General features: G+C 46.2%; 1 protein-coding gene across 3 annotated transcripts in view; it reads right to left on the reverse strand.

Moving 5' to 3' along the window:
* Positions 1–6,507: 6,507 nt before the first annotated feature.
* Positions 6,508–19,733, reverse strand: part of LOC140188159 (proteinase-activated receptor 4-like) — a 60,845-nt gene continuing 47,619 nt past the window's right edge. The window contains exons 4-5 of one of the 3 annotated variants that reach the window (XM_072244151.1): positions 8,566–9,229; positions 6,511–8,238 (exon numbers count right to left, since the gene is read on the reverse strand). In XM_072244151.1, the coding sequence (XP_072100252.1) occupies positions 8,103–8,238; positions 8,566–9,229 (800 nt within the window). In that variant the 3' untranslated portion in view covers positions 6,511–8,102. Of the gene's footprint in view, positions 9,230–19,733 lie in introns of all 3 variants that reach the window. The other 2 variants (XM_072244149.1, XM_072244150.1) reach the window with 2 other exon arrangements.

Here is a 19,733-nt window from a genome sequence, read left to right on the forward strand (position 1 = left end):
CATGCACCTCATCTGCCCATCATCTACACCCTCCTTCCACTGGTTCCACTCTCCCACTGTCCTCATCAGTCCCCTCCACCTCTCTTGTTTCATCCAAGAAAGATGCAAGGACTCCATCCATGTAGAGATACTCCAGAGCACACTTCTCAGATTTGCTTGCCCATAGGAACTCATCTGCATCTTACGTTTGCTTCACAATTGCCTGCCGAAGCTGCTTGCGCCTCGCAAGCCTGATTGAATTCTCCGAGGAAGTGACAATGATGTTCCATGAGGAACTTCTCTGAACCACAGCTCTTTGTGAGTTTTATAACTGACTTCGATGAGGAACTGAGTTAGTAAGCTTGCAGACGATACAAAGGTTGGTCATATTGTGGATAGTGTAAAAGGCTGCCATCGGTTACAAGATTGATAGGGTAGGATGCAGAGCTCGGCTGAGAAGTGGCAGTCTGGAACAGTGGGAACTAATTCACTTCGGAATTTCAAACTTGAAAGCAAAATACAAGATTAATGGCAGGGTGGTGGAACAGAGGGATCCTGAAGTCCAAGTCTATAGATCGCTCCAAGTTTCTGAGCAAGTTGAAAGGGTGGTTAAGAAGGGACAACAGGGTAGATCAGGAGGAGAAAGAAAAGGGACAGGGGGGGCAGCTTATCTGAAATTGGAGAATTCTGTGCTCACGCCAGCAGGTTGCAGACTACCTAGGCTGAATGTGGAGTGTTCTTCCTCTAGTTTGTATTTAGCAGCGGAGGAGGTCAAGAACAGGTGTATGGTGTGTTGTCCTTGAGCTTAAGAGCTGTTGAGTTTAAGAGTTGTGAAGTAATTTTGCAGCTCTATAAAACTCTGTTTAGACCACGACGAGACGGTTCCCAGCACAAGGTAGATGCAAAACGGCTGGACCTACCTAGCAAAGTCGTGGACACGGAGACAGTTCCCAACACAAGGTAGCGGCAAATGGCCGGACCTATCTAGCAAAGGCGTGGACACAAAGACGGCTTCCAACACAAGGTAGCAGCAAACAGCTGGACCTACTTAGTGAAGGCATGGACACAGAGACAGTTCCAAACAACGAAAGACAGTTCCTTATCTAGAAATAGCAAGGCTCCTGTCTTGCTCTGGCGGTGGAACTTGACGGCATTACAGGCGAGGACACAGGCGAAAGTAGCAGTTGAGGCTTCAGAAGGAAGGGGAAGGGGAGGGAATGGTCCAGCAACTGAAGCTGAACCCAGGAGCTGTTTATGTAGCCAGCCCAAAATGAGAAGCTTGTGCCTCAATTAAGGCACACAACAGGACAAGGGAAAACTGGAAAACCTGGAATAAGGAACATGGACCGGACCGTGAACCGGAATGCGGACTTCATGAACCGGACCATGACAGTATCCCACCCCCATGGGAGCCTCCTGGCAACCAAACAGGCTCTCCAGCACTAAGGATGACACAGGCGGGTGGGAGGGTATTTAACAGAAGGGAAACCCGGGTGGCAAGAGTAAAATGACAGTGATTGTGTCGCTGGGTCCATATTTGGCTGGACTGTTCTGTCATACGGGGGACGCTGGGAGTGGACCCAAATGCAAGACACAGACACCGAAGTACTAGGAACAGGACTAGGTGTGTCAAGCAAGTAAGGGAAGTGGGGAAGAAATGACGCGGGACAAGACACAGGCCCTGGACGAAACTAGGATACAGGGCCTGGGCTAGGACTAGACTAGGAAAGCAGGACCTGAACGAGGAACTAGGAACTTGGAAATTGGACAAGAACTCTGAGCCAGAGACTGGACAGGGTCCCAGAACCTGGGTCTTGACTTGGGCTCGGACCCCAGATCTAGGTTAGGACAAGACGTGGCTACAGGACGAGTAGTGGCAACAGGACTGGACGTGAGAATCCTGGACAGGACGAACCCCAGCACAGGACGAGGGAACCCCAGCACCAGGCTGGGCAAGGTGCTCCTGGGCCTGTCACACTGGGCAGGGGCATTGGGAGCAAGGGTGGACCCAAATGCAAGACACATCTTGTGAGGTTACTTAAATTTAGTTTATTGTTCAAAACCAGGAGAGCAAGGCAGGAGTAGGAATAGCGAACTGGACAAGGATTGAGGACTATGACTAGGCTGGGACCAAAGGTCTGAGCTAGGACTCGGAATCGGCTCCCAGAACTAGAGGGGACATGAAGAGGCTAGGGTATGGACTCCGAGCCCGAGACTGGGCAAGGATCCAGTACCCGGGTCTTGCCTTGGGCTCGGACCCCAGAACCAGGCCAGGACATGACATGGGCTAGGGAGAGGAAGAACATGGGAACACAGAGCCTCAGTCTCGGGGAGCAGGTACATGGAACCATGGACACATACACAGAACACAGAGTTGGGACCCCTCCTTGGGTACAGGACATAGGGCCGGGACTCGCACACAGAACAGAGAGCCGGGACCCCTCCTTGGGTTCAGGACATAGGGCCGGGACTCGCACACAGAACAGAGAGCTGGGACCCCTCCTTGGGTACAGGACATAGGGCCGGGATTCATGACCCTCCGCGGGGCAAAGGCAAGACAGCCTGACTTACCCCACGGAGGCAAGGACAAGACACGACAGAACATGACCCCCCACAGGGCAATGGCAAGATGGCCTGCCTTACCCCATGGAGGCGAGAACAAAACAAGACAAGACATGACCCCCTGTGGAGCAATGACAAGACAGCCTGACTTACCCCACAGAGGCGAGTACAAGACAAGACAAGACCAACACGAGCGAACACCAGACAGTACGTATCTAGCTCTGGCAATTGAACTAGACAAAAGTGCAGGTGGGGGCTGCAGACGAGGGCTAGAGGCGACAGGGGCAGAAAAGGGATTCAGACAAGGGGGTAGGACAGGAGTCACAGACCGCCGGGGCCAAGACTTGACTCAGAACTGGGAAGCCGGCAGGGCCAGGACTTGACTTGGTGCTTGAACGCCGCCAGGGACAGGACTCGACTTGGTGCTTGAATGCCGCTGGAGCCAGGACTTGACTTGGAAACTCTGGGTAGTGGCGAGCTCTCAACTCGGCCTGGGAACAGTAGACAGCAGTTCTTGATTCTCTCCAGCGGGTTAACTGACGCATCCACCTCGGTGAGGAAACTTTGCAGGCTCGCTTTGGCAAGGTAACTGGATGGGGTTGCTCCGGTGAGGAAGGGCGAATTACCGGCACACACTTCGGCAGAGACTAGCCTTGCTCCGGCCAGATGACATTGGCACACCGTGCCTCTGATGACTTTGCAGACGCTCTCGCGCCGAACAACTGAAAGCCGGAGACTATAAACTAGCGGTTCAGCCAAGTGTTAATTGCCTCTAATCACCAAAGCTGAGGGACACGGGAAAACAGGGAATCAATGGTCCGGATTATTACATAAACAAGGTAAATTTAAAGGGACCCTGATCCGGACAATGACAGGGCCGGGCTAGACACATGGACAGGATGAGAACACGAACCCTTGACTTGGTCGAGTGAGCCAGGAACGTAGAGCCTTGGTCGAGGGAGACAGGAGTGCAGAGGTTTGGTAATCTTGGGGGAGAGGAAACAGAACACAGAGCCTTGGTAATCTTGGGAGATAGGTACACAGAACACAGAGTCTTGGTCTTGAGAGATAGGAAAATGGAACACAGAGCCGGGACCCCTCCTTGGGAACAGGACATAGGGCCAGGACTCATACACAGAATGCTGAACACGACGAGACAGTTCCCAACACAAGGTAGCGACAAATGGCTGGACCTACCTAGTGAAGGCGTGGACACAGAGACAGTTCCCAACACAAGGTAGCGGCAAACGGCCAGACCTACCTAGCGAAGGCGCGGACACAGAGACAGTTCCAAACAACGAAAGACAGTTCCTTATCTAGACACAGCAAGGCTCCGGTCTTGCTCCAACGGTAGAACTTGATGGTGTTACAGGCGAGGACACATGCAAAGGTAGCAGGCGAGGTTTCAGAAGGAAGGGGAAGGGGAAGGAACAGTCCAGCAACTGAAGCTGAACCAAGGAGCTGTTTATGTAGTCAGCCCAAAATGCGAATCATGTGCCTCAATTAACGCATGCAACAGGACAAGGGAAAACCGGAAAACCTGGAATAAGCAACGATGGACCGGACCGTGAACCGGAATGTGGACTTCACGGACCGGACCATGACAGCAGTATTGTGTTCAGTTCTAGTCACCTTATTATAGGAAGGATTTTGAGGCTTGAGAGAGGGCACAGAGGAGATTTACCAGGATGCTGTCTGGATTACAGAGCATGTCTTATGAGGATAGGCCGAGTGACCTGGGGCTTTTCTGTGTGGAGTGAAAGGGGCTGAGAGGTGACTTGATAAGAGATGTTTAATAAAACAAGAGGCATTGATAGAGTAACCTCCAGCTCTCTTTACCCAGGACAAAAATGGCAAATGCTAGTGAGTGTAATTTTAAGGTGATCGGGGGAAGTATAGGAGTGATGTTAGAGGGAGGACTTTTTACACAGAATGTGGTAGGTGCGTGGAAAAAGCTACCAGGGCTGGTGGTAGAGGCAGATACATTAGGGACGTTTAAAAAGTCTCTTAGATAGGTATATGGATGAAAGAAAAATGGAGAGCTATGTGGGAGAGAAGGGGTAAATTGATCTTGGAGTAGTTTAAAATGTTGGCACAAAAAAACTAGTACTGTGCTGTACTGTTCTGTGTTCTGTTATATTAACCAATGGGTCTATCTTTCTGAATAAAGACTGGTGTCAAACAAGACTGAGTCTTTGCCCAACATGCTTCTCAATCTTTCTTGACAAAATATTGGATCTCATGTCCTAAAATCTTCCCAGGGAATGAAGCCACCTTCAGAACCATGGGAAGCTGCTGAATTCATGTTGGCTACACTCCAGGGTGAAGGTTACCTGAGTAACTTGGTCATTGAGCTTAAATAAGGAGACATCACTTATGTTAGTAACGTTTTGGTGGCTGAGCTCCGAGTCATGGTCCATAGATTCACATTGTTGGTAGAATCTCAGATGGAGACGAGAGGGTGTACAGGAGTGAGAAATAACAACTAGTGGAGTGGTGCCACAGCAACAACCTGGCACTCAACCTCAGTAAGATGAAAGAGCTGATTGTGGACTTCAGGAAGGGTAAGACGAAGGAACACGTACCAATCCTCATAGAGGGATCAGAAGTGGAGAGAGTGAGCAGTTTCAAGTTCCTGGGTGTCGAGATCTCTGAGGATCTAACCTGGTCCCAACATATCGATGCAGTTGTAAAGAAGGCAAGACAGTGGCTATACTTTATTAGGAGTTTGAAGAGATTTGGTATGTCAACAAATACACTCAAAAACTTCTATAAATGTACTGTGGAGAGCATTCTGACAGGCTGCATCACTGTCTGGTATGGGGAGGGCTACTGCACAGGACTGAAAGAAGCTGCAGAAGTTTGTAAATCTAGTCAGCTCCATCTTGGGTACTAGCCTACAAAGTACCCAGGACATCTTTAGGGAGAGGTGTCTCAGAAAGGCAGCATCCATTATTAAGGACCTTCAGCACCCAGAGCATGCCCTTTTCTCACTGTTAGCATCAGGTAGGAGGTACAGAAGCCTGAAGGCACACACTCAGTGATTCAGGAACAGCTTCTTCCCCTCTGCCATCCGATTCCATTATGGACATTGAACCCATGAACATACCTCACTTTTTAAATATATATTATTTCTGGTCTTTGCACGATTTTTAAAATCTATTCAATATACATATACTGTGATTTACTTATTTATTTATTTTTCCTCTTCTTCTAGATTATGTATCGCATTGAACTGCTGCTGCTAAGTTAACAAATCTCACATCACATGCCGGTGATAATAAACCTGATTCTGATTCTGAATCTTGCTATGTCACACCACATTTTGACAATAAGATTTCACAATGAGCCCCTGAAAAACATGGATTTCTTCTCATTTCTCAGGAGCAACACCTTGATTAGGGTAGAGAAACTGATAAAGAAATTCACCATTGTGTTCACGGCACCAGTATGTACAAATGTTCATTGAGAAGGCGGGTATTTGAAGATCAAGATCTCAGATCTAGCACAAAACTTGTGTTGTGCCCAATTGTAATTTCTGGCTTCCAATATGCTTGTAAGGCTTGGATTATCTATTGCATCTTCAGGCACTGCACAAATGCCACTAATGTGTAGCCACACTAAACTTCAAATTCACTGGAAAGTTAAGCAAGGCAGTATTAGTGTCCCCTGCCTGCCTGCAGCACCATTATTGAGGCCCCTCTCACAATGCTCAGTTGGCCACGTCATTCACATGCCCAACACCAGACTCCTAAGACCCCCAGTTCTGAGCTTTGTCACACACCAGATTCACAGGCGGACGAAGGAAAAGATCCAAGGTCTCTAAACTTCCTTGAAGATCTACAGCACGTGCACTGACCCTTGGGAGAGTCAAACACGTGAATGCCCAGAACAGAGAAGGAAGATTCAGGGTGATGCTGACAGCTTCAATACCAGTGTCAGGAACATACAGATACCCTGCACAGGTGACTGAAAGAGTGCCTCACCTCAAACTACTCAACCTCCTGCCATCACTCAGCAGGTGCCCCAAGCAGAGACTGCCGAAGAAGAAGAATTACTCACTTATATGCTCACAAAAGGCATCCATATGATCTGTTTTTATTTGTTGCACAGGTTTGCGTCAGATACAGTGCTTACATTTTTACACAAGTTTAAATATACCTGTGGGGACGGGCGGTAGGCTGCTACTTTCAGGTTTACACATGGGAGCCTGCAAACAGCAATGTACCACAGGGTTGGCCTGGAAATGCTTCTGTTCATTATTTACATTAATTATTAGGATATGGTAGGGAAGGTATGATTAGTGGCACCAAATTTGGTTGTGGCACTGAGAGTGAGGATGGTAATTTTAAGGCTATTGGATAATACTGATGAGTTTCTGAGATTGGCTGAACGATGGCAGGTAGAACTTAATTCTGATAAATAGGAGGCACTTTTGGAGGACTAATAAAACTAGGGCCCTATGAGGTATTGAAGAAGAGGAGGACCTTGGTGTACAAAGATCCCTGAAAGTTGCAGCCCAGGTGGATAGATGGCCAAGTCAGCAACTTGAGCTCCCTGTCTTTTTAATAAGGCTTCAAATATAAAACAGAGATTATCACACAACTGTACAAAACATTGCTTAAGCCAAGACTGGAGTACTTTGTGTAATTCTCATTTCTGTACTATTAGAACAAGGTGCTTATACTGGAGAGGGTGCAGAGCAGATTCACCACAATGTTGCCCTGGGATTGTGTTGTTTCTCTTATGAGAGGGGACCGGATAAACTGGGTTTGATTTCTAGGAGTCGAGGAAGTTGTGGGGGAATTTGATTTAAGTATACAAAATATAAGAGCCAAAAAATAGGGTTGACTATGAGGAACTTCTTATGGTAGTCCAGAACCAGACCATCTGAAGTGAACTGACCAAGAAGCACAGTGAGACGATGCTGGAATCCCAGAGCAACGCAGACAAAATTCTGGTGGTCAGGCAGTGTCTATGGAGAGGCGTCATGGTGAAGGACCTCATCCTGAAACGTCAACTGCTTATTCCTTTCCACAGTTGCCGCCTGGCCTGCTGAGTTCCTCCAGCATTTTGAGAGTGAGACACCATATTGGTTTTGGTTTTGCGACTGTCACATGTAAATGGAGTGAGGAGCCTTCGTGGTGCATACCAACCAGTCAGATCAGGCCATACATTGTAGCAGTATAGAGAGAAGCAGGATATAGTGTTGCAGCTATGGAAAAAGTGCAGTGTGGTTAAATCTGGCAGGAGGGAGCTGTGTTCTGAAAGGTGCTGTGGGGTAGTCACCAGCTCATTTTCATTCCTGCTACTTTGTAAACAATACAACAATATTGAAGGAAACATAAATTCTGGTTTTCAAAATTCTGAATAGGTGATATTTGAGAATAAAAACATAATCTGCTAAATTAATCTGAACCAACAGAATCTGGTCCATTTTCAATTCCATTGTTGATTTGATGCTGAAAGCATTCAGTACTGATGGTATATTTTTCAGTTCATAGTCAGTGGATTGATTTCTTCCTTTGGGTCTTTGAAACCCTTTCAGGTCCTGCGCGGAATCAGACGTCTTTCACGGACATCCCAGCTCTGGAGTGTGAGGTGTAGGTGTGAGTGTTCAGGAGTTCCTGGGTGGTCCTCCCAGACAGCAGGCCCCGCTGCTCCTTCCTGCAGCAAATTACATGCACCACCTTGACCCTAAATTCATCAGAAATGTAATAGTAAATGAAAGGGTCAATGCAGCTGCTGGAGCAGCTGACAACCATGCAGACCATGTAATAAATGTAGAGCTCACTCTCGTTCGTATGGCGGTACTCCGAGTGGTGAATTAGGAGGATTATATTGCTGGGAGCGAAGCACCCAACATACACCAGTAAAATCAGGAGAGTGACTATCGCAGCATGCATGTAACTCTTCTCATTGACTATTAAAGTTTTGATTACAGAACCGTAGCAAAAGACAGTAATACAGCATGGGATCAAAAATCCCATGATAACCAAACATACAAAGTAGTAGAAGAAATACCCAGCCTGACTATCCACTGGCAACACATCGTGGCAGGTCGTAATGTTCAGGTTGTCGATGCTGAGCAACTGCTCCTTGAAGAGAAATGGCAGAACCAGGAGTGCGGCGATCACCCAGATCGCCGAGCAGACGCTGATGGCAAACGCGTTGTCCCTGAACTGCCGGGAGGTGAAAGGATACACCAGAGCAAAGTATCGGTCGATGCTGATGACGGTGAGGAGCAGGATGGAGCAGTACATGTTCCCGTAGAAGAAGGCGGTTGTCGTCCGACACAGGGCTTCGCCAAACAGCCAGTTGTTGCCCAGAAGGTGGTAGGAGATTTTGAATGGTAACATCAGGATCAGGAGGAGATCTGCAGTTGCCAGGCTGATGAGGAAGATGGTGGAAGGTAATTTTCTGATTTTTGTTGCCAGTACCCAGAGTCCTAGCCCATTGGCAGGGAGCCCAATGGTGAACACTAAGACATAAAGGCCTGGGATGGTAACTGTGGTGGTGAGACCAGTGAGCTGGTTTCTGACTGTCCCCGTCACAGTGTAGATTGTCTCATTGGAGCCATTTGCTCTGTGCTCGTTGGGTTTATATCCTCTCATGATGTCACTCACGCTTGGTACTGAACGTGTTTCAGCTTTGATCTCTGAAACAATGGATTCAGTATCATTGTAATCTAAAGAAGAAAGCAAAGAAGAGGGGAATTCATTGTTATTGCATTGGTAACTGAATTCAAGGATCAACCTTATTCACCATACACATTTGCATGTATTAGGAATTTGCTGTGATTTGTTGGCACAACGTGCGACCTAAAACAACAGCATTTAACAATTATAATGAATAAAAGATTATATACAATAAAGCTAAAGATTAAAGTACAGATATGGAATAAAGTGTGCATAATGTCACCAGGATTTATCAAGCAGGGCAATTCAGTGTGCTTCTGCCTTAAAGCTTAAGTGACAGAGGTTTGATTTGACCTCTCATACTATCTGAGTGCAAAATTGTCTCTCCAGACCTGGGTTTCTGCTAGGTGCTCTGCTTTCATCCAATATTCCCTCCCCCTAAAAAATATTGTTAGATTAATCAGCTGCTCTAAATTGCTCCTGGTAGGAATGAGCGCAGTAAAGTGGGATTAAGGGATTTAGGGATTTCTGTGTGGGAGAAAGGGCAGCAGTGAAATAAATGGGGAAGTGGGATTGATTGGATTGTTCTGTGAGCCAACATAGGTTCAATAGGATGAATGGCCCCCTTCAATGTCATATAGACAGCAGATGGGAGGCAAGGTGCAGTCCAAATTATGCAGGATCTGGAACCATTATGAGTTCTGTCTCCCGGTGCATTCTACTTCTGTCTGTATATCTGTGTACAAGATTTCCCACGTTCACACTGATAAGATGGTAGTGCAAGAATTGCCGTAATATTACTGTATACAGTAATGGGTGCACATTCACACTGTCCAGATAAGAAGTGATGGTAGTATTGCACAGGGTGTTCGCGATAGTTAGGTGTGGTAAACAGAGCTCTGGTAAACAGTCTAACAGGAGGGAGTCATCACTTCCCCGGCAATAGGTTGACTCTACAGAGTCTAATGGCTGAGGGTAAGAATGACCTCACGCAGCGCTCTTTGGAGCAGTGCTGTTGTCTTCGTCTGTTACTGAATAATTATAATAGACTTAGTCTATTATAGAACACAGAATGCAGAACAGCACAGCAACAGGACTTTCAGCACATGATGTCTACGTCAAACATAATGCTAAATTAAATTAAATCTCTTCTGCTTACTCACAATCCATTTTTCTCTATTCCCTCCTTATTCATGTGTCCATCCAACAGCCTTTTAAATATCTCCTATGACCATTTTCCTGGCATTCTGTATCAGGCACTGCCACTCAATGTGTAAAGTACTTGCCCACACATCTCCTTTAAACATTGTCCCTCTCAAGTGAACTGCATGCCCTCCAAGGGCTTGACATTTCTACCCTGGGAAAAAGAAACTCTGTCGACCCTGTCCATGCCTCTCATAACTTTTATCAACTTCTATCCATATAATCATATAACAATTACATCACGGAAACAGGCCATCTCGGCCCTTCTAGTCCGTGCCGAAGTCTTACTCTCACCTAGTCCCACCGACCTGCACTCAGCCCATAACCCTCCATTCCTTTCCTGTCCATATAGTTATCCAATTTAACTTTAAATGACAACAGTCTTCTCTCAGCCTTTGATGATCCAGAGAAAACAACCGTAGTTTATCTCCTTATAGCCTAGACCCTCTATTCCAGACAGCCTTGTGGTGAATATCTTCTCAAAGTCTTCACTTCCTTCCTGTAATCGCATGCAAAGATTGAAACATCTAAGATCCTGAAGAATCTTGAAGAAGTGGATGAAAAGAGGAGGATTCTTGTGCGAGATCCTGAAACAGAGATTGGAGTTTAAAAATAAGATAGAAAAAAAGGTGATTTTTAAAAAGTGCATCTTTGCAACTCACTTTTTCAAAGGGCAGTGGAAGCAGCATCTTTGAATTTTTTTTTACTGTAGAGGTAGAGAGAATCTTAATAAACAAGTGGTGAAAACTGACCTCAGGTAGATGAGGGTTCAAAGTTGAGGTTACAATCAGGTCACTTATGTTTTTAAATGGTGGAGCATTTTGGGGGAGCCAAATGTTTAGTTTTTTTTAAATTGAAACTATGGTCAAGTACTGTGTAGGTCTTGACAGAAGAAGATTGTGAATCCTGCCCACCACAATTACACAGAGGTTACATTGCATTCTCCAGTCAGTCCATGTCAGAACAAATTCTGGAATAGTTCGTCCTCTGTTGAAATGCCGGTGCCCAGACCCCACCCACATGCATGGCAGAATGAGGCTCATCACCCACGCAGGGAACCAGCGGCACGGGGACCACTGACCCACTGGGAGATCTGAGACTGGGAAACTTAGAGACAGCCACTTTGGGAACACGTCTCCTTTAGGTAAAGACACTTTGATCAGAGAAAACAGACCGACCTGTTCCCTTAACTTCTCCAATGACTCCTGGCAGCACCAGGGCACAATGATCCCACACCTTGAGGGATGAGCCAAATCCTCCCCGAGCTTTTTGTTAATGTTGATGGAAGATGTTTCTTTAAATGACGTGCTTGCAGCGCACTCTGCCTGCGACGTACATGTTCACAAGGCACAGCAAAATGACTAAGTGGAGCAAGTAATCAGCAAAGGTCCCTTGGCCTCAAGATGTCTGAGTGAATGCAGTTTATTTATTTATTGAGGTACAGTGCGGAATACGCCCTTCCATTTGAGCCGCGCCACCCAGAAACTCCAATTTAATCTTAACCTAATCACGGGGCAATTTACAACCAGTACGTCTTTGGACCGTGTGAGGAAACCCACACGGTCACAGGGAGAACGTATAAAGTCCTTACAGGCAATGACGGGAATTGAACCTGGGTTGCCTGTGTTGCAAAGTGTCGTGCTAACCACTACGCTACCGTGCCACTCCAGAGATAGAGCTGAAATGACTCATGTCAATATCTTCCTCTCAACATAGGAGCCACATAGCTTACTCACCCAGAATGTTATGGGTTCCTGCAGAAAGTTCACCACGCAAGGACTGAGAGATTTGTTACCTTCGCATTGTAAACACAAAATACTCTGCAGATGCTGGGGTCAAAGCAACACACACAACAAACAGTTCTCCAACTTCTGGTAATTCCCACCCCCTCCCTTCTCCCATCCCAGTTTCACTCTGCCCCCTCCTCCAGCTGCCTATCACCTCCCTCATGGTTCTGCCTCCTTCTACTACCCATTGTGCTTTCCCCTACACCTTTCCTGCCTATCACCTGCCTGCCTCCCCTCCCTCACCCCTTTATCTTTCCCCTTACTGGTTTTTCACCTGGAACCTACCAGCCTTCTCCTTCCCACCCTCCCCCCACCTTCTTTATAGGGCCCCTGCCCCCTCCCTCTTCAGTCCTGATGAAGGGTCTCGGCCCGAAACGTTGACTGTTTGTTTCCACGGATGCTGCCTGACCTGCTGAGTTCCTCCAGCGTGCTGTGAGTGTTGCTACCTTCGCATTGTTGCCGCCGGTGCTGAGGCTGCCCGTGCGAGCCTTCTTGTGAGCAGTACTTTCAAACCCACGGCTATCACTTTCCTATGGGGTGGGGGGTGTGGAATCTTCCTCCAGTCCCTCAGCCTCTGCACACTGGACTGGCACAAGAAGCACCATCTCTGACCAGCCTTCGACCAGCCAGCGGGTCATTTCTGGGACAGTCCTTGGCCTTGGCAATGAGCTCCCAGAGAGGACGAGGAGAAATTTAGTTGGGGGGGCACGATGGTGCCACACCTCTCGGTTATAGAGAACCTTGTGTTGCTCACCTTACTTTTGCTTCATAATGTCTGTAAGCTGTGAGCGTAAACTCTGGGAACAGTCCTGATCTCGTTGCAGACTGGCATCAAACGATTATGCATCATTGGCATGACATTTTATATTTATTTTATGTAGTGAGCTAGCACGGGAACGGGCCCTTCTAGTCCAACCAGACCAGAATGCCCAATTACACCCTTGTTACCGATCAGCCCATCATCTGCCTGGAAACCAGAGCATTAGGAGGACTGTGTCAAAATCCTTACAGACAGTGGTGGGATTGACAGGTCATTGGCGCTGTCATAGTGCTACACCTGGCGTGGCACTACCGCGCCGCCCTAATTTTATTCAGCCCTTATTGCCAGGGCGCAGCACCTCATTCTTCCTGCTGGAGTGAAGCTAACCTGTCACCGTGTGTGCTGGCAATATCGTAACCGGAACGCGGCGGAAGAGCCGACTCCGACAAAGTGACGGTGAACATCGGTGGCTCATGGGAGGGACACCGCGAGAAGTAACGTTCTCAAACTAGGACCCTACGATTAGCGTTTGATTCAGTAAGGCACGTAACACAGAATCCTCGAGTCTATCAAAGCAAACTTAACAAGGTTAAACAGAAGGCGCCAGGAGACCGCATTAGAAACAGCGAGTCGCTCGAGAAAAACACAAGGAACTCTAACGACTGTCTTTAAGCAACAACCAGTAATGTGCTCTAAAAACCTCAGGGCCCAATGGTCTCCAGTGTACCGCAGAGGCCCGAAGAACTCATTACAGGATCCCCTCTCCGTGGCCAGCATCTGATGGTCCAGGGAGACCTGAAAACCTGAGATACAGGGGCGACTCAAGAGACCAGGAGAGCTTGAGAGGGAGACCAGGAGAGCTTGAGAGGGAGACATGGAGAATTTGAGGGGGCAGCATGGGGAAATCGAGAGGGACCTCAAGAGCCAGAGACACTTGGGGACCTCGAGAGACTGAGAGACCAGGGAACCTTGAGAGGAACTTCAAGCAAGACCAGGGAACGTTGAGCAGGACCCTAAGAAGGCAGGCTTTTGAGCGCTTGAGAGGGGGAGAACATTGAAAAACCCTTTGAAACATTCCTTGGTCCTTGGAAACCTTGAGAAAAGTCCTCGGGAAACCTGGATGGCCACCTTGAACATTTAGGCCATGACACATGGGCTGGGAAAATATCTTGAGACCTAGAAAAAGCTTCGACACCCTGAAACTTGAGTCCTTGAAAACATGAAATTTGAAACTTAGGGAAGGATCCTGGAAGTATTTTGTTCAGTGTTTTACTCTATGTTATTCTTTTGCTCCAGAGACAATTAGGATACAGAAGGCTGCACTCTCAATTTTACAGATTGAGACAGCATAGCTAGGCTCTTCCAATCACTGATCTGTCTCTCTGTAGATCTGCTTCATTTGTTATGTAAAAGTTCAATTTTCACAGTCTGTACCATGACTTTCATCGAGGTTAGATATAAGGTAGCTTACTCTTGACCTTGCACTCTCCTGCCAGGAATCAGCTTTTGGAGCAGGCTCCTCCGGAATTTACACTATTGCTTTGAAAGCTGATTTTGAATCCAATGAACTTTGTCGATAAGCTTGCTTGAAGCACTCAATTGTTATGCAGGCCTGAGTCATGGGACCCCGAAGCTGGCAACCGGGGTACTTCTGACTTAAAAAGCTCGGAGCGGAGACCGGAGCAACTCAGAACGTACACTGACTCAGAACATTGACTCAGGACACTCGGAGTGTAGATTCAGGACACTTAGAACATGGACTCGGGACGTGCACTGAGCATAGAAAGCACCCTTGCCTCCAGCCACTGCTGTTCAATCTCTACCATGTCCATTACTTGGCATGGTCCTTCTGTCACGGTGTGTGGTGACAATATCAGAACCCAAGTGCAGAGGAAAGACACTCTTCGATGTAGCGAAGCGATGGAAGTTTGTTCATAATAATTCCATAAAGAGCATTAGTGGCTCAGATGAGCGACACTGAGAGAAGTCACATTCTCAAAACCAGGACCCTGCGATTAGCACTAATCAAACATCCGCTTAGATAAATCAAGTAACACAAAATCCCTGAAGATATCAAAATAAACTGAACAAGTTTAAACAGAAGGTACCATGAGACCCCATTACAAAAGCGGAGTCACTTGAGAAAAACACAAGGAACTTTAAATGATTTATGACTATCTTTAAACAGCAACGAACCTATTCCCTTCACCTGAAACGTCGACTATACCTCGTCCTAGAGATGCTGCCTGGCCTGCTGCGTTCACCAGCAACTTTGATGTGTGTTGCTTGAATTTCCAGCATCTGCAGAATTCCTCTTGTTTATGAACCTATTCCAGTGCTTTAAACGCTCTCTGGCGCCCCGCACAGGCCAGAAGAACTCATGACATCATCTGCAGGAATAATGTGAGCTTTAGTGCCTATACTGGTGAATGAAGGTCATTCCAGTCTCAATGGCCAAGCTGGTGAATGCATGAGTATGACTAGGCGCACGTTTGGTCACTAAGCTGCAAATCATCAGTTCTCTCACTGAAGTATATGAGAGGATGAGTCCTACAAAACAAATGTGATCTACAATTTGCTGCCTCTGAGAAATAAGGTCTACGGCAAAGTCCTGAAAAAAATCACCCATGGGATTCAGTGAAGACAGATGTCAATGATGAAATTCATTGTCACTTTCCATAAACCAATTCATCCTTTGGATATCCGAGGAAAAAAGTGCTTGAAGATGAAGACTTCAAACCAGGTACCAAGCTCATGGTCTACTGCCAGTTTTTATTCTTCTGAGAAATAGTGCCCCAGGACTCACACCACCAGGTTCAAGAACAGTTACTACCCCTCAACCATAAGGCTCTTGAACAAAAGAGGATAATTACACTGATCTGTTGAGACGTGCCTGCAACCAATAAGCCCACTTTAAGGACTCTTTATCTGGTTATTTCATGCTCTCGATATTTATTGCTGTTTACGAGGGGTAATTGATAAGTTCGTGGCCTAAGGTAGACGGCGTCAATTTTAGAAAACCTAGCACATTTATTTTTCAACATAGTCCCCTCCAACATTTACACACTTAGTGGAGTCGTGGAGCATACGGATCTTGGACCTCCAGAAAGTGTTCACAGCAGGGGTGATTGATAAGTTCGTGGCCTAATGTAGAAGGCGATGAGTTAAACAGCTCTCGTTGCATGCATATACAGGTCAACTCTTTGAGTGATTATGCAGAAAGTTTGAAGTTAATAACTCATCAGGGATGATTGATAAGTTCGTGGCCTAAGGTAGAAGGAGATGAGTTATTAACTTCAAACTTTCTATATAACTCCTCTCCTTCTACCTTAGGCCACAAATTTATCATTCACCCCTGCTGTGGACACTTTCTGGAGATCCAAGATCCGTATGCTCCACGACCACTGGACTATGTGTGTAAATGTAGGAGGGGACTATGTTGAAAAATAAGTGTGCTAGGTTTTCTAAAATTGACTCCTTCCACCCCAGGTCACGAATTTATCAATCACCCCTCGTATTTGCATTCCAACAGCTTGTCGTCTTCCGTGCTCTTGCTTTTTCATTGATCCTGTTTACAGTTACTATTCTATAGACTTGCAGAGTATGTCCACAGGAAAATGAATCTCAGGGTTGTATATGATGACAGATATGTACTCGGATAATAATTTTTACTTAGAACTTTGTGTAAGGGGGTTTCGATTTTTATGCTACTGCGGAGGCTAATTAAAATGGCGTCTTTGTTATGTTAATCTGGGGAATGTGGCTTTGTTGTGTTAAGCGCTGAGAAAGTTTGCGCTAGCAGCTTGTTTTGCTTAGAGTGTGATGAGAGGGTGCTATTAACCAATTGGGATAGTTGTTATGGTTTTGGTGTATTTGAAGATACTGTATGCGCGGGGTTTTGGGGCAGAAGGCGGGAGAGCGAGACAGAGGATGGACCAGGTGCTGTGAGTCCGCTAACAGGGTCAGACCCCGAGGAGGGCGTTCGATGAGGAGATGGAGACGGACTCGTGTGGAGTGTCTGGTCGACTACCGTTGTTGGTCCCAGGCGGCCGGTCGAGGTGGTCCGAGGGGGTCGCAGGGTGAAGAAGAAGGTCCTTGAGCTCCAACGGTTTTTGTGCACGAAGAGATTGAACTTTGATAAGTGTGGTGCCTTTTATTTTCCTTTTATATTTTATTCTCTTTTAATTATATAGTTCCAGTAATATCTATAAACTGTAAATCATTTAATTGCATCTGGTGTATTGTCTGTTATTTGGGCGGGGTGGGGTATATCACACAGCATCCACACAAACTAATTACCCAGTTTGCCGGGGCCGAGGCTGTTTCCCTAGACGACAGCGAGCCGAGCGACCCTGAGGGTGGCCGGGGGGGGGCTACATTTGCATGAACGAGAGTAGGGACCCCGAAGTGCTGGACTAATGTTTTCACCATGGAATCCTTCATATTGTTGGAAGGGTGTGTCGCAATGCCATCAACCCCCACTCCCCAACAACATTCCCAGCCTCAGAAACATAACTGCACTCAAAAGGCTATGTTCCTGAAACAGGTGCTGTTTTCTAAGATTTGTAATGGGAAGAGATTATGGATGGATAGAGGGAAAAATTCAAGGAGGTGCTGAAAGTTTCCCAGGTAGAACAGCACCATACTGTTGTATTCCTTAGATAATAGGTTTATGGGCCAGTAGGAGTTGAAAACATATTAACCATAAAACTGACCATAATTATAGAATAATGATATCCTTATTCTATGTTTAGCAAGTTTGTTACCATGATTTAAGTCTGTAAACTATTGTGGGTGTATTATCAATTGTATAAGTTGCACCTGTACCTAATAAAGTGGCCAGATATTAGCTCGTTACTGCAAATATCTAATCAGCCAATTATGCCGCAGCAACTTAACGCATTAAAGATGCACACGAGGCTCAGTTGTTGTTTAGACAAAACATCAGAATGGGGAAGAAATGTCGTCTAAGTGATTTTAAGCGTGGAATGATTGTTGCCAACAAATGGAGTGGTTTGAATATCCCAGACCGGGGAGTTTCACACACAGCAGTCTCTGGAGTTTACAGAAAATGGTGCAAAGATCAAAAAAAAAACATCAGCTCGTTTGAAAGGAGAATGACAATAGTGGTTCAAGCTGACAGGAAGGTGACAGTAACTCAAATAACCATGCGTTACAACCGTGGTGGACGGAAGAGCATCTCTGAATGCACAACATGTTGAACCTTGAAGTGGATGGGCTACAGCAGCCGAAGACCATGAACATACACTCAGTGTATATGTCACCATACACTACTACCTGGAGATACAACGCAATGCATAAAAGCATGCAGACATGGTCAAGAGGTTCAGCTATTATTGAGACCAAACACTAGAATGGGGAAGAAATATTAGATAAGTGACTTTGACCCTGGAATGATCATTGGCGCCAGACGGGGTGGTTTGAGTATCTCAGAAACTGCTGGCTTTCTGGGATTTTCAAGCACAATAGTCTCTAGAGTTTACAGACTATGGCGCAAAAAAATTAAAATAAAACAGCTAGTGAGTAGCAACTGTGTGGATGAAAATGCCTTGTTGGGGCCTGGCCTCACCCGTCAGTGCTGCCCTCTCCTGTTCGAGTGGTGGAACAACAGGTTGAATTGCATGCATTTACGTACTGCCAGGAGACTGTGCAATGACTGCTGGACATTGTCGTTCAGGGTCTTGGACTTTCTATACTGTTTTTTCTTTGAGTGAATATGCTTCTTTGCTCGATATCTTGAATTATGGTTTTTTTAAATGTTTGCTTGCTATTTCGAATGTTTTGCATCTTGGTCCTGGAGAAACGCTGTCTCGTTCAGCTGTATCTTTGCATGGTTTGAATGATAATTAAACTTGATTTGATAATGAGAGGGGTCAGTAGAAAATGGCCAGAGTGGTTCAAGCTGATAGGAAGGCAACAGCAACTCAAACAACCACGCGTTACAATAGTGGTGTGCAGAAGACCACACCAGGTTCCATTCCTGTGTCTAATAAAATAGCCATCGAGTGTATATCCTGCACAATTGAAATGCTGTAAATATAGATAAACCGTAATTTTGATGTGAGGTTTGCACAAAGGAAATGGTGTCAACTGTTTGATGCTTGCAGTTCAAACTGCACAAGTCAGCTCAGGAACAATTAGATAAGAGTATTTGGTGTAGGAATGTTCATTTTCTTATTAAGCCTGTGAAAAGGGAGATAAAGACGAAGGAGGACTTGATGGACTGGAACCGTGTCATATAATGAGGAGCTGGTGAAGTCACTGAAGTGAATAAAGGTTTCCTGCTCCAGCTCTTGTGCAGAGTTCTGAAGCATGATAGTAGCAAATAGCATGGACAGAGTCTGTGAGTCCCACTTGACCTCACTGGTGAGTTCAGAAACCCACTGAGCAGAAAAGAATCTCTTAAAATGGATCATAGGTGTTGTATCTTCACCTGCGTCAACTGAAACCACCCACACCAAAGCTCGAGGTTTAAAGATAAACTTCTTTTTTCACTTAAGCAGCTTCAAAGGTCTTGGGCCAATAAAGGTTCTTGATCCCCGCTCGTCAGATGTTAAGTCCCTTCATTTTCCCCCCAACACTCTACTTTTCTCCTAGGCTTCTTCCTCTTCTATTCCACCTCCTCCTCTGTTGTGCAATTAGTATACTTGGAAAGCAGTCTTTTTTTTCTCTTCCTGGTAAAAATAAATCCCCTCCTCCCCCACTTCCTTCTATTCCCCACTCTGACCTTTTACCTCTTCTGACCTGACTATCACTTGCCCCTGAGCAGCCTCCTCCTTTCCT

The sequence above is a fragment of the Mobula birostris genome, chromosome 26 (genome assembly GCF_030028105.1).
Source record: "Mobula birostris isolate sMobBir1 chromosome 26, sMobBir1.hap1, whole genome shotgun sequence".
Taxonomy (NCBI): Eukaryota; Metazoa; Chordata; class Chondrichthyes; order Myliobatiformes; family Myliobatidae; genus Mobula; species Mobula birostris.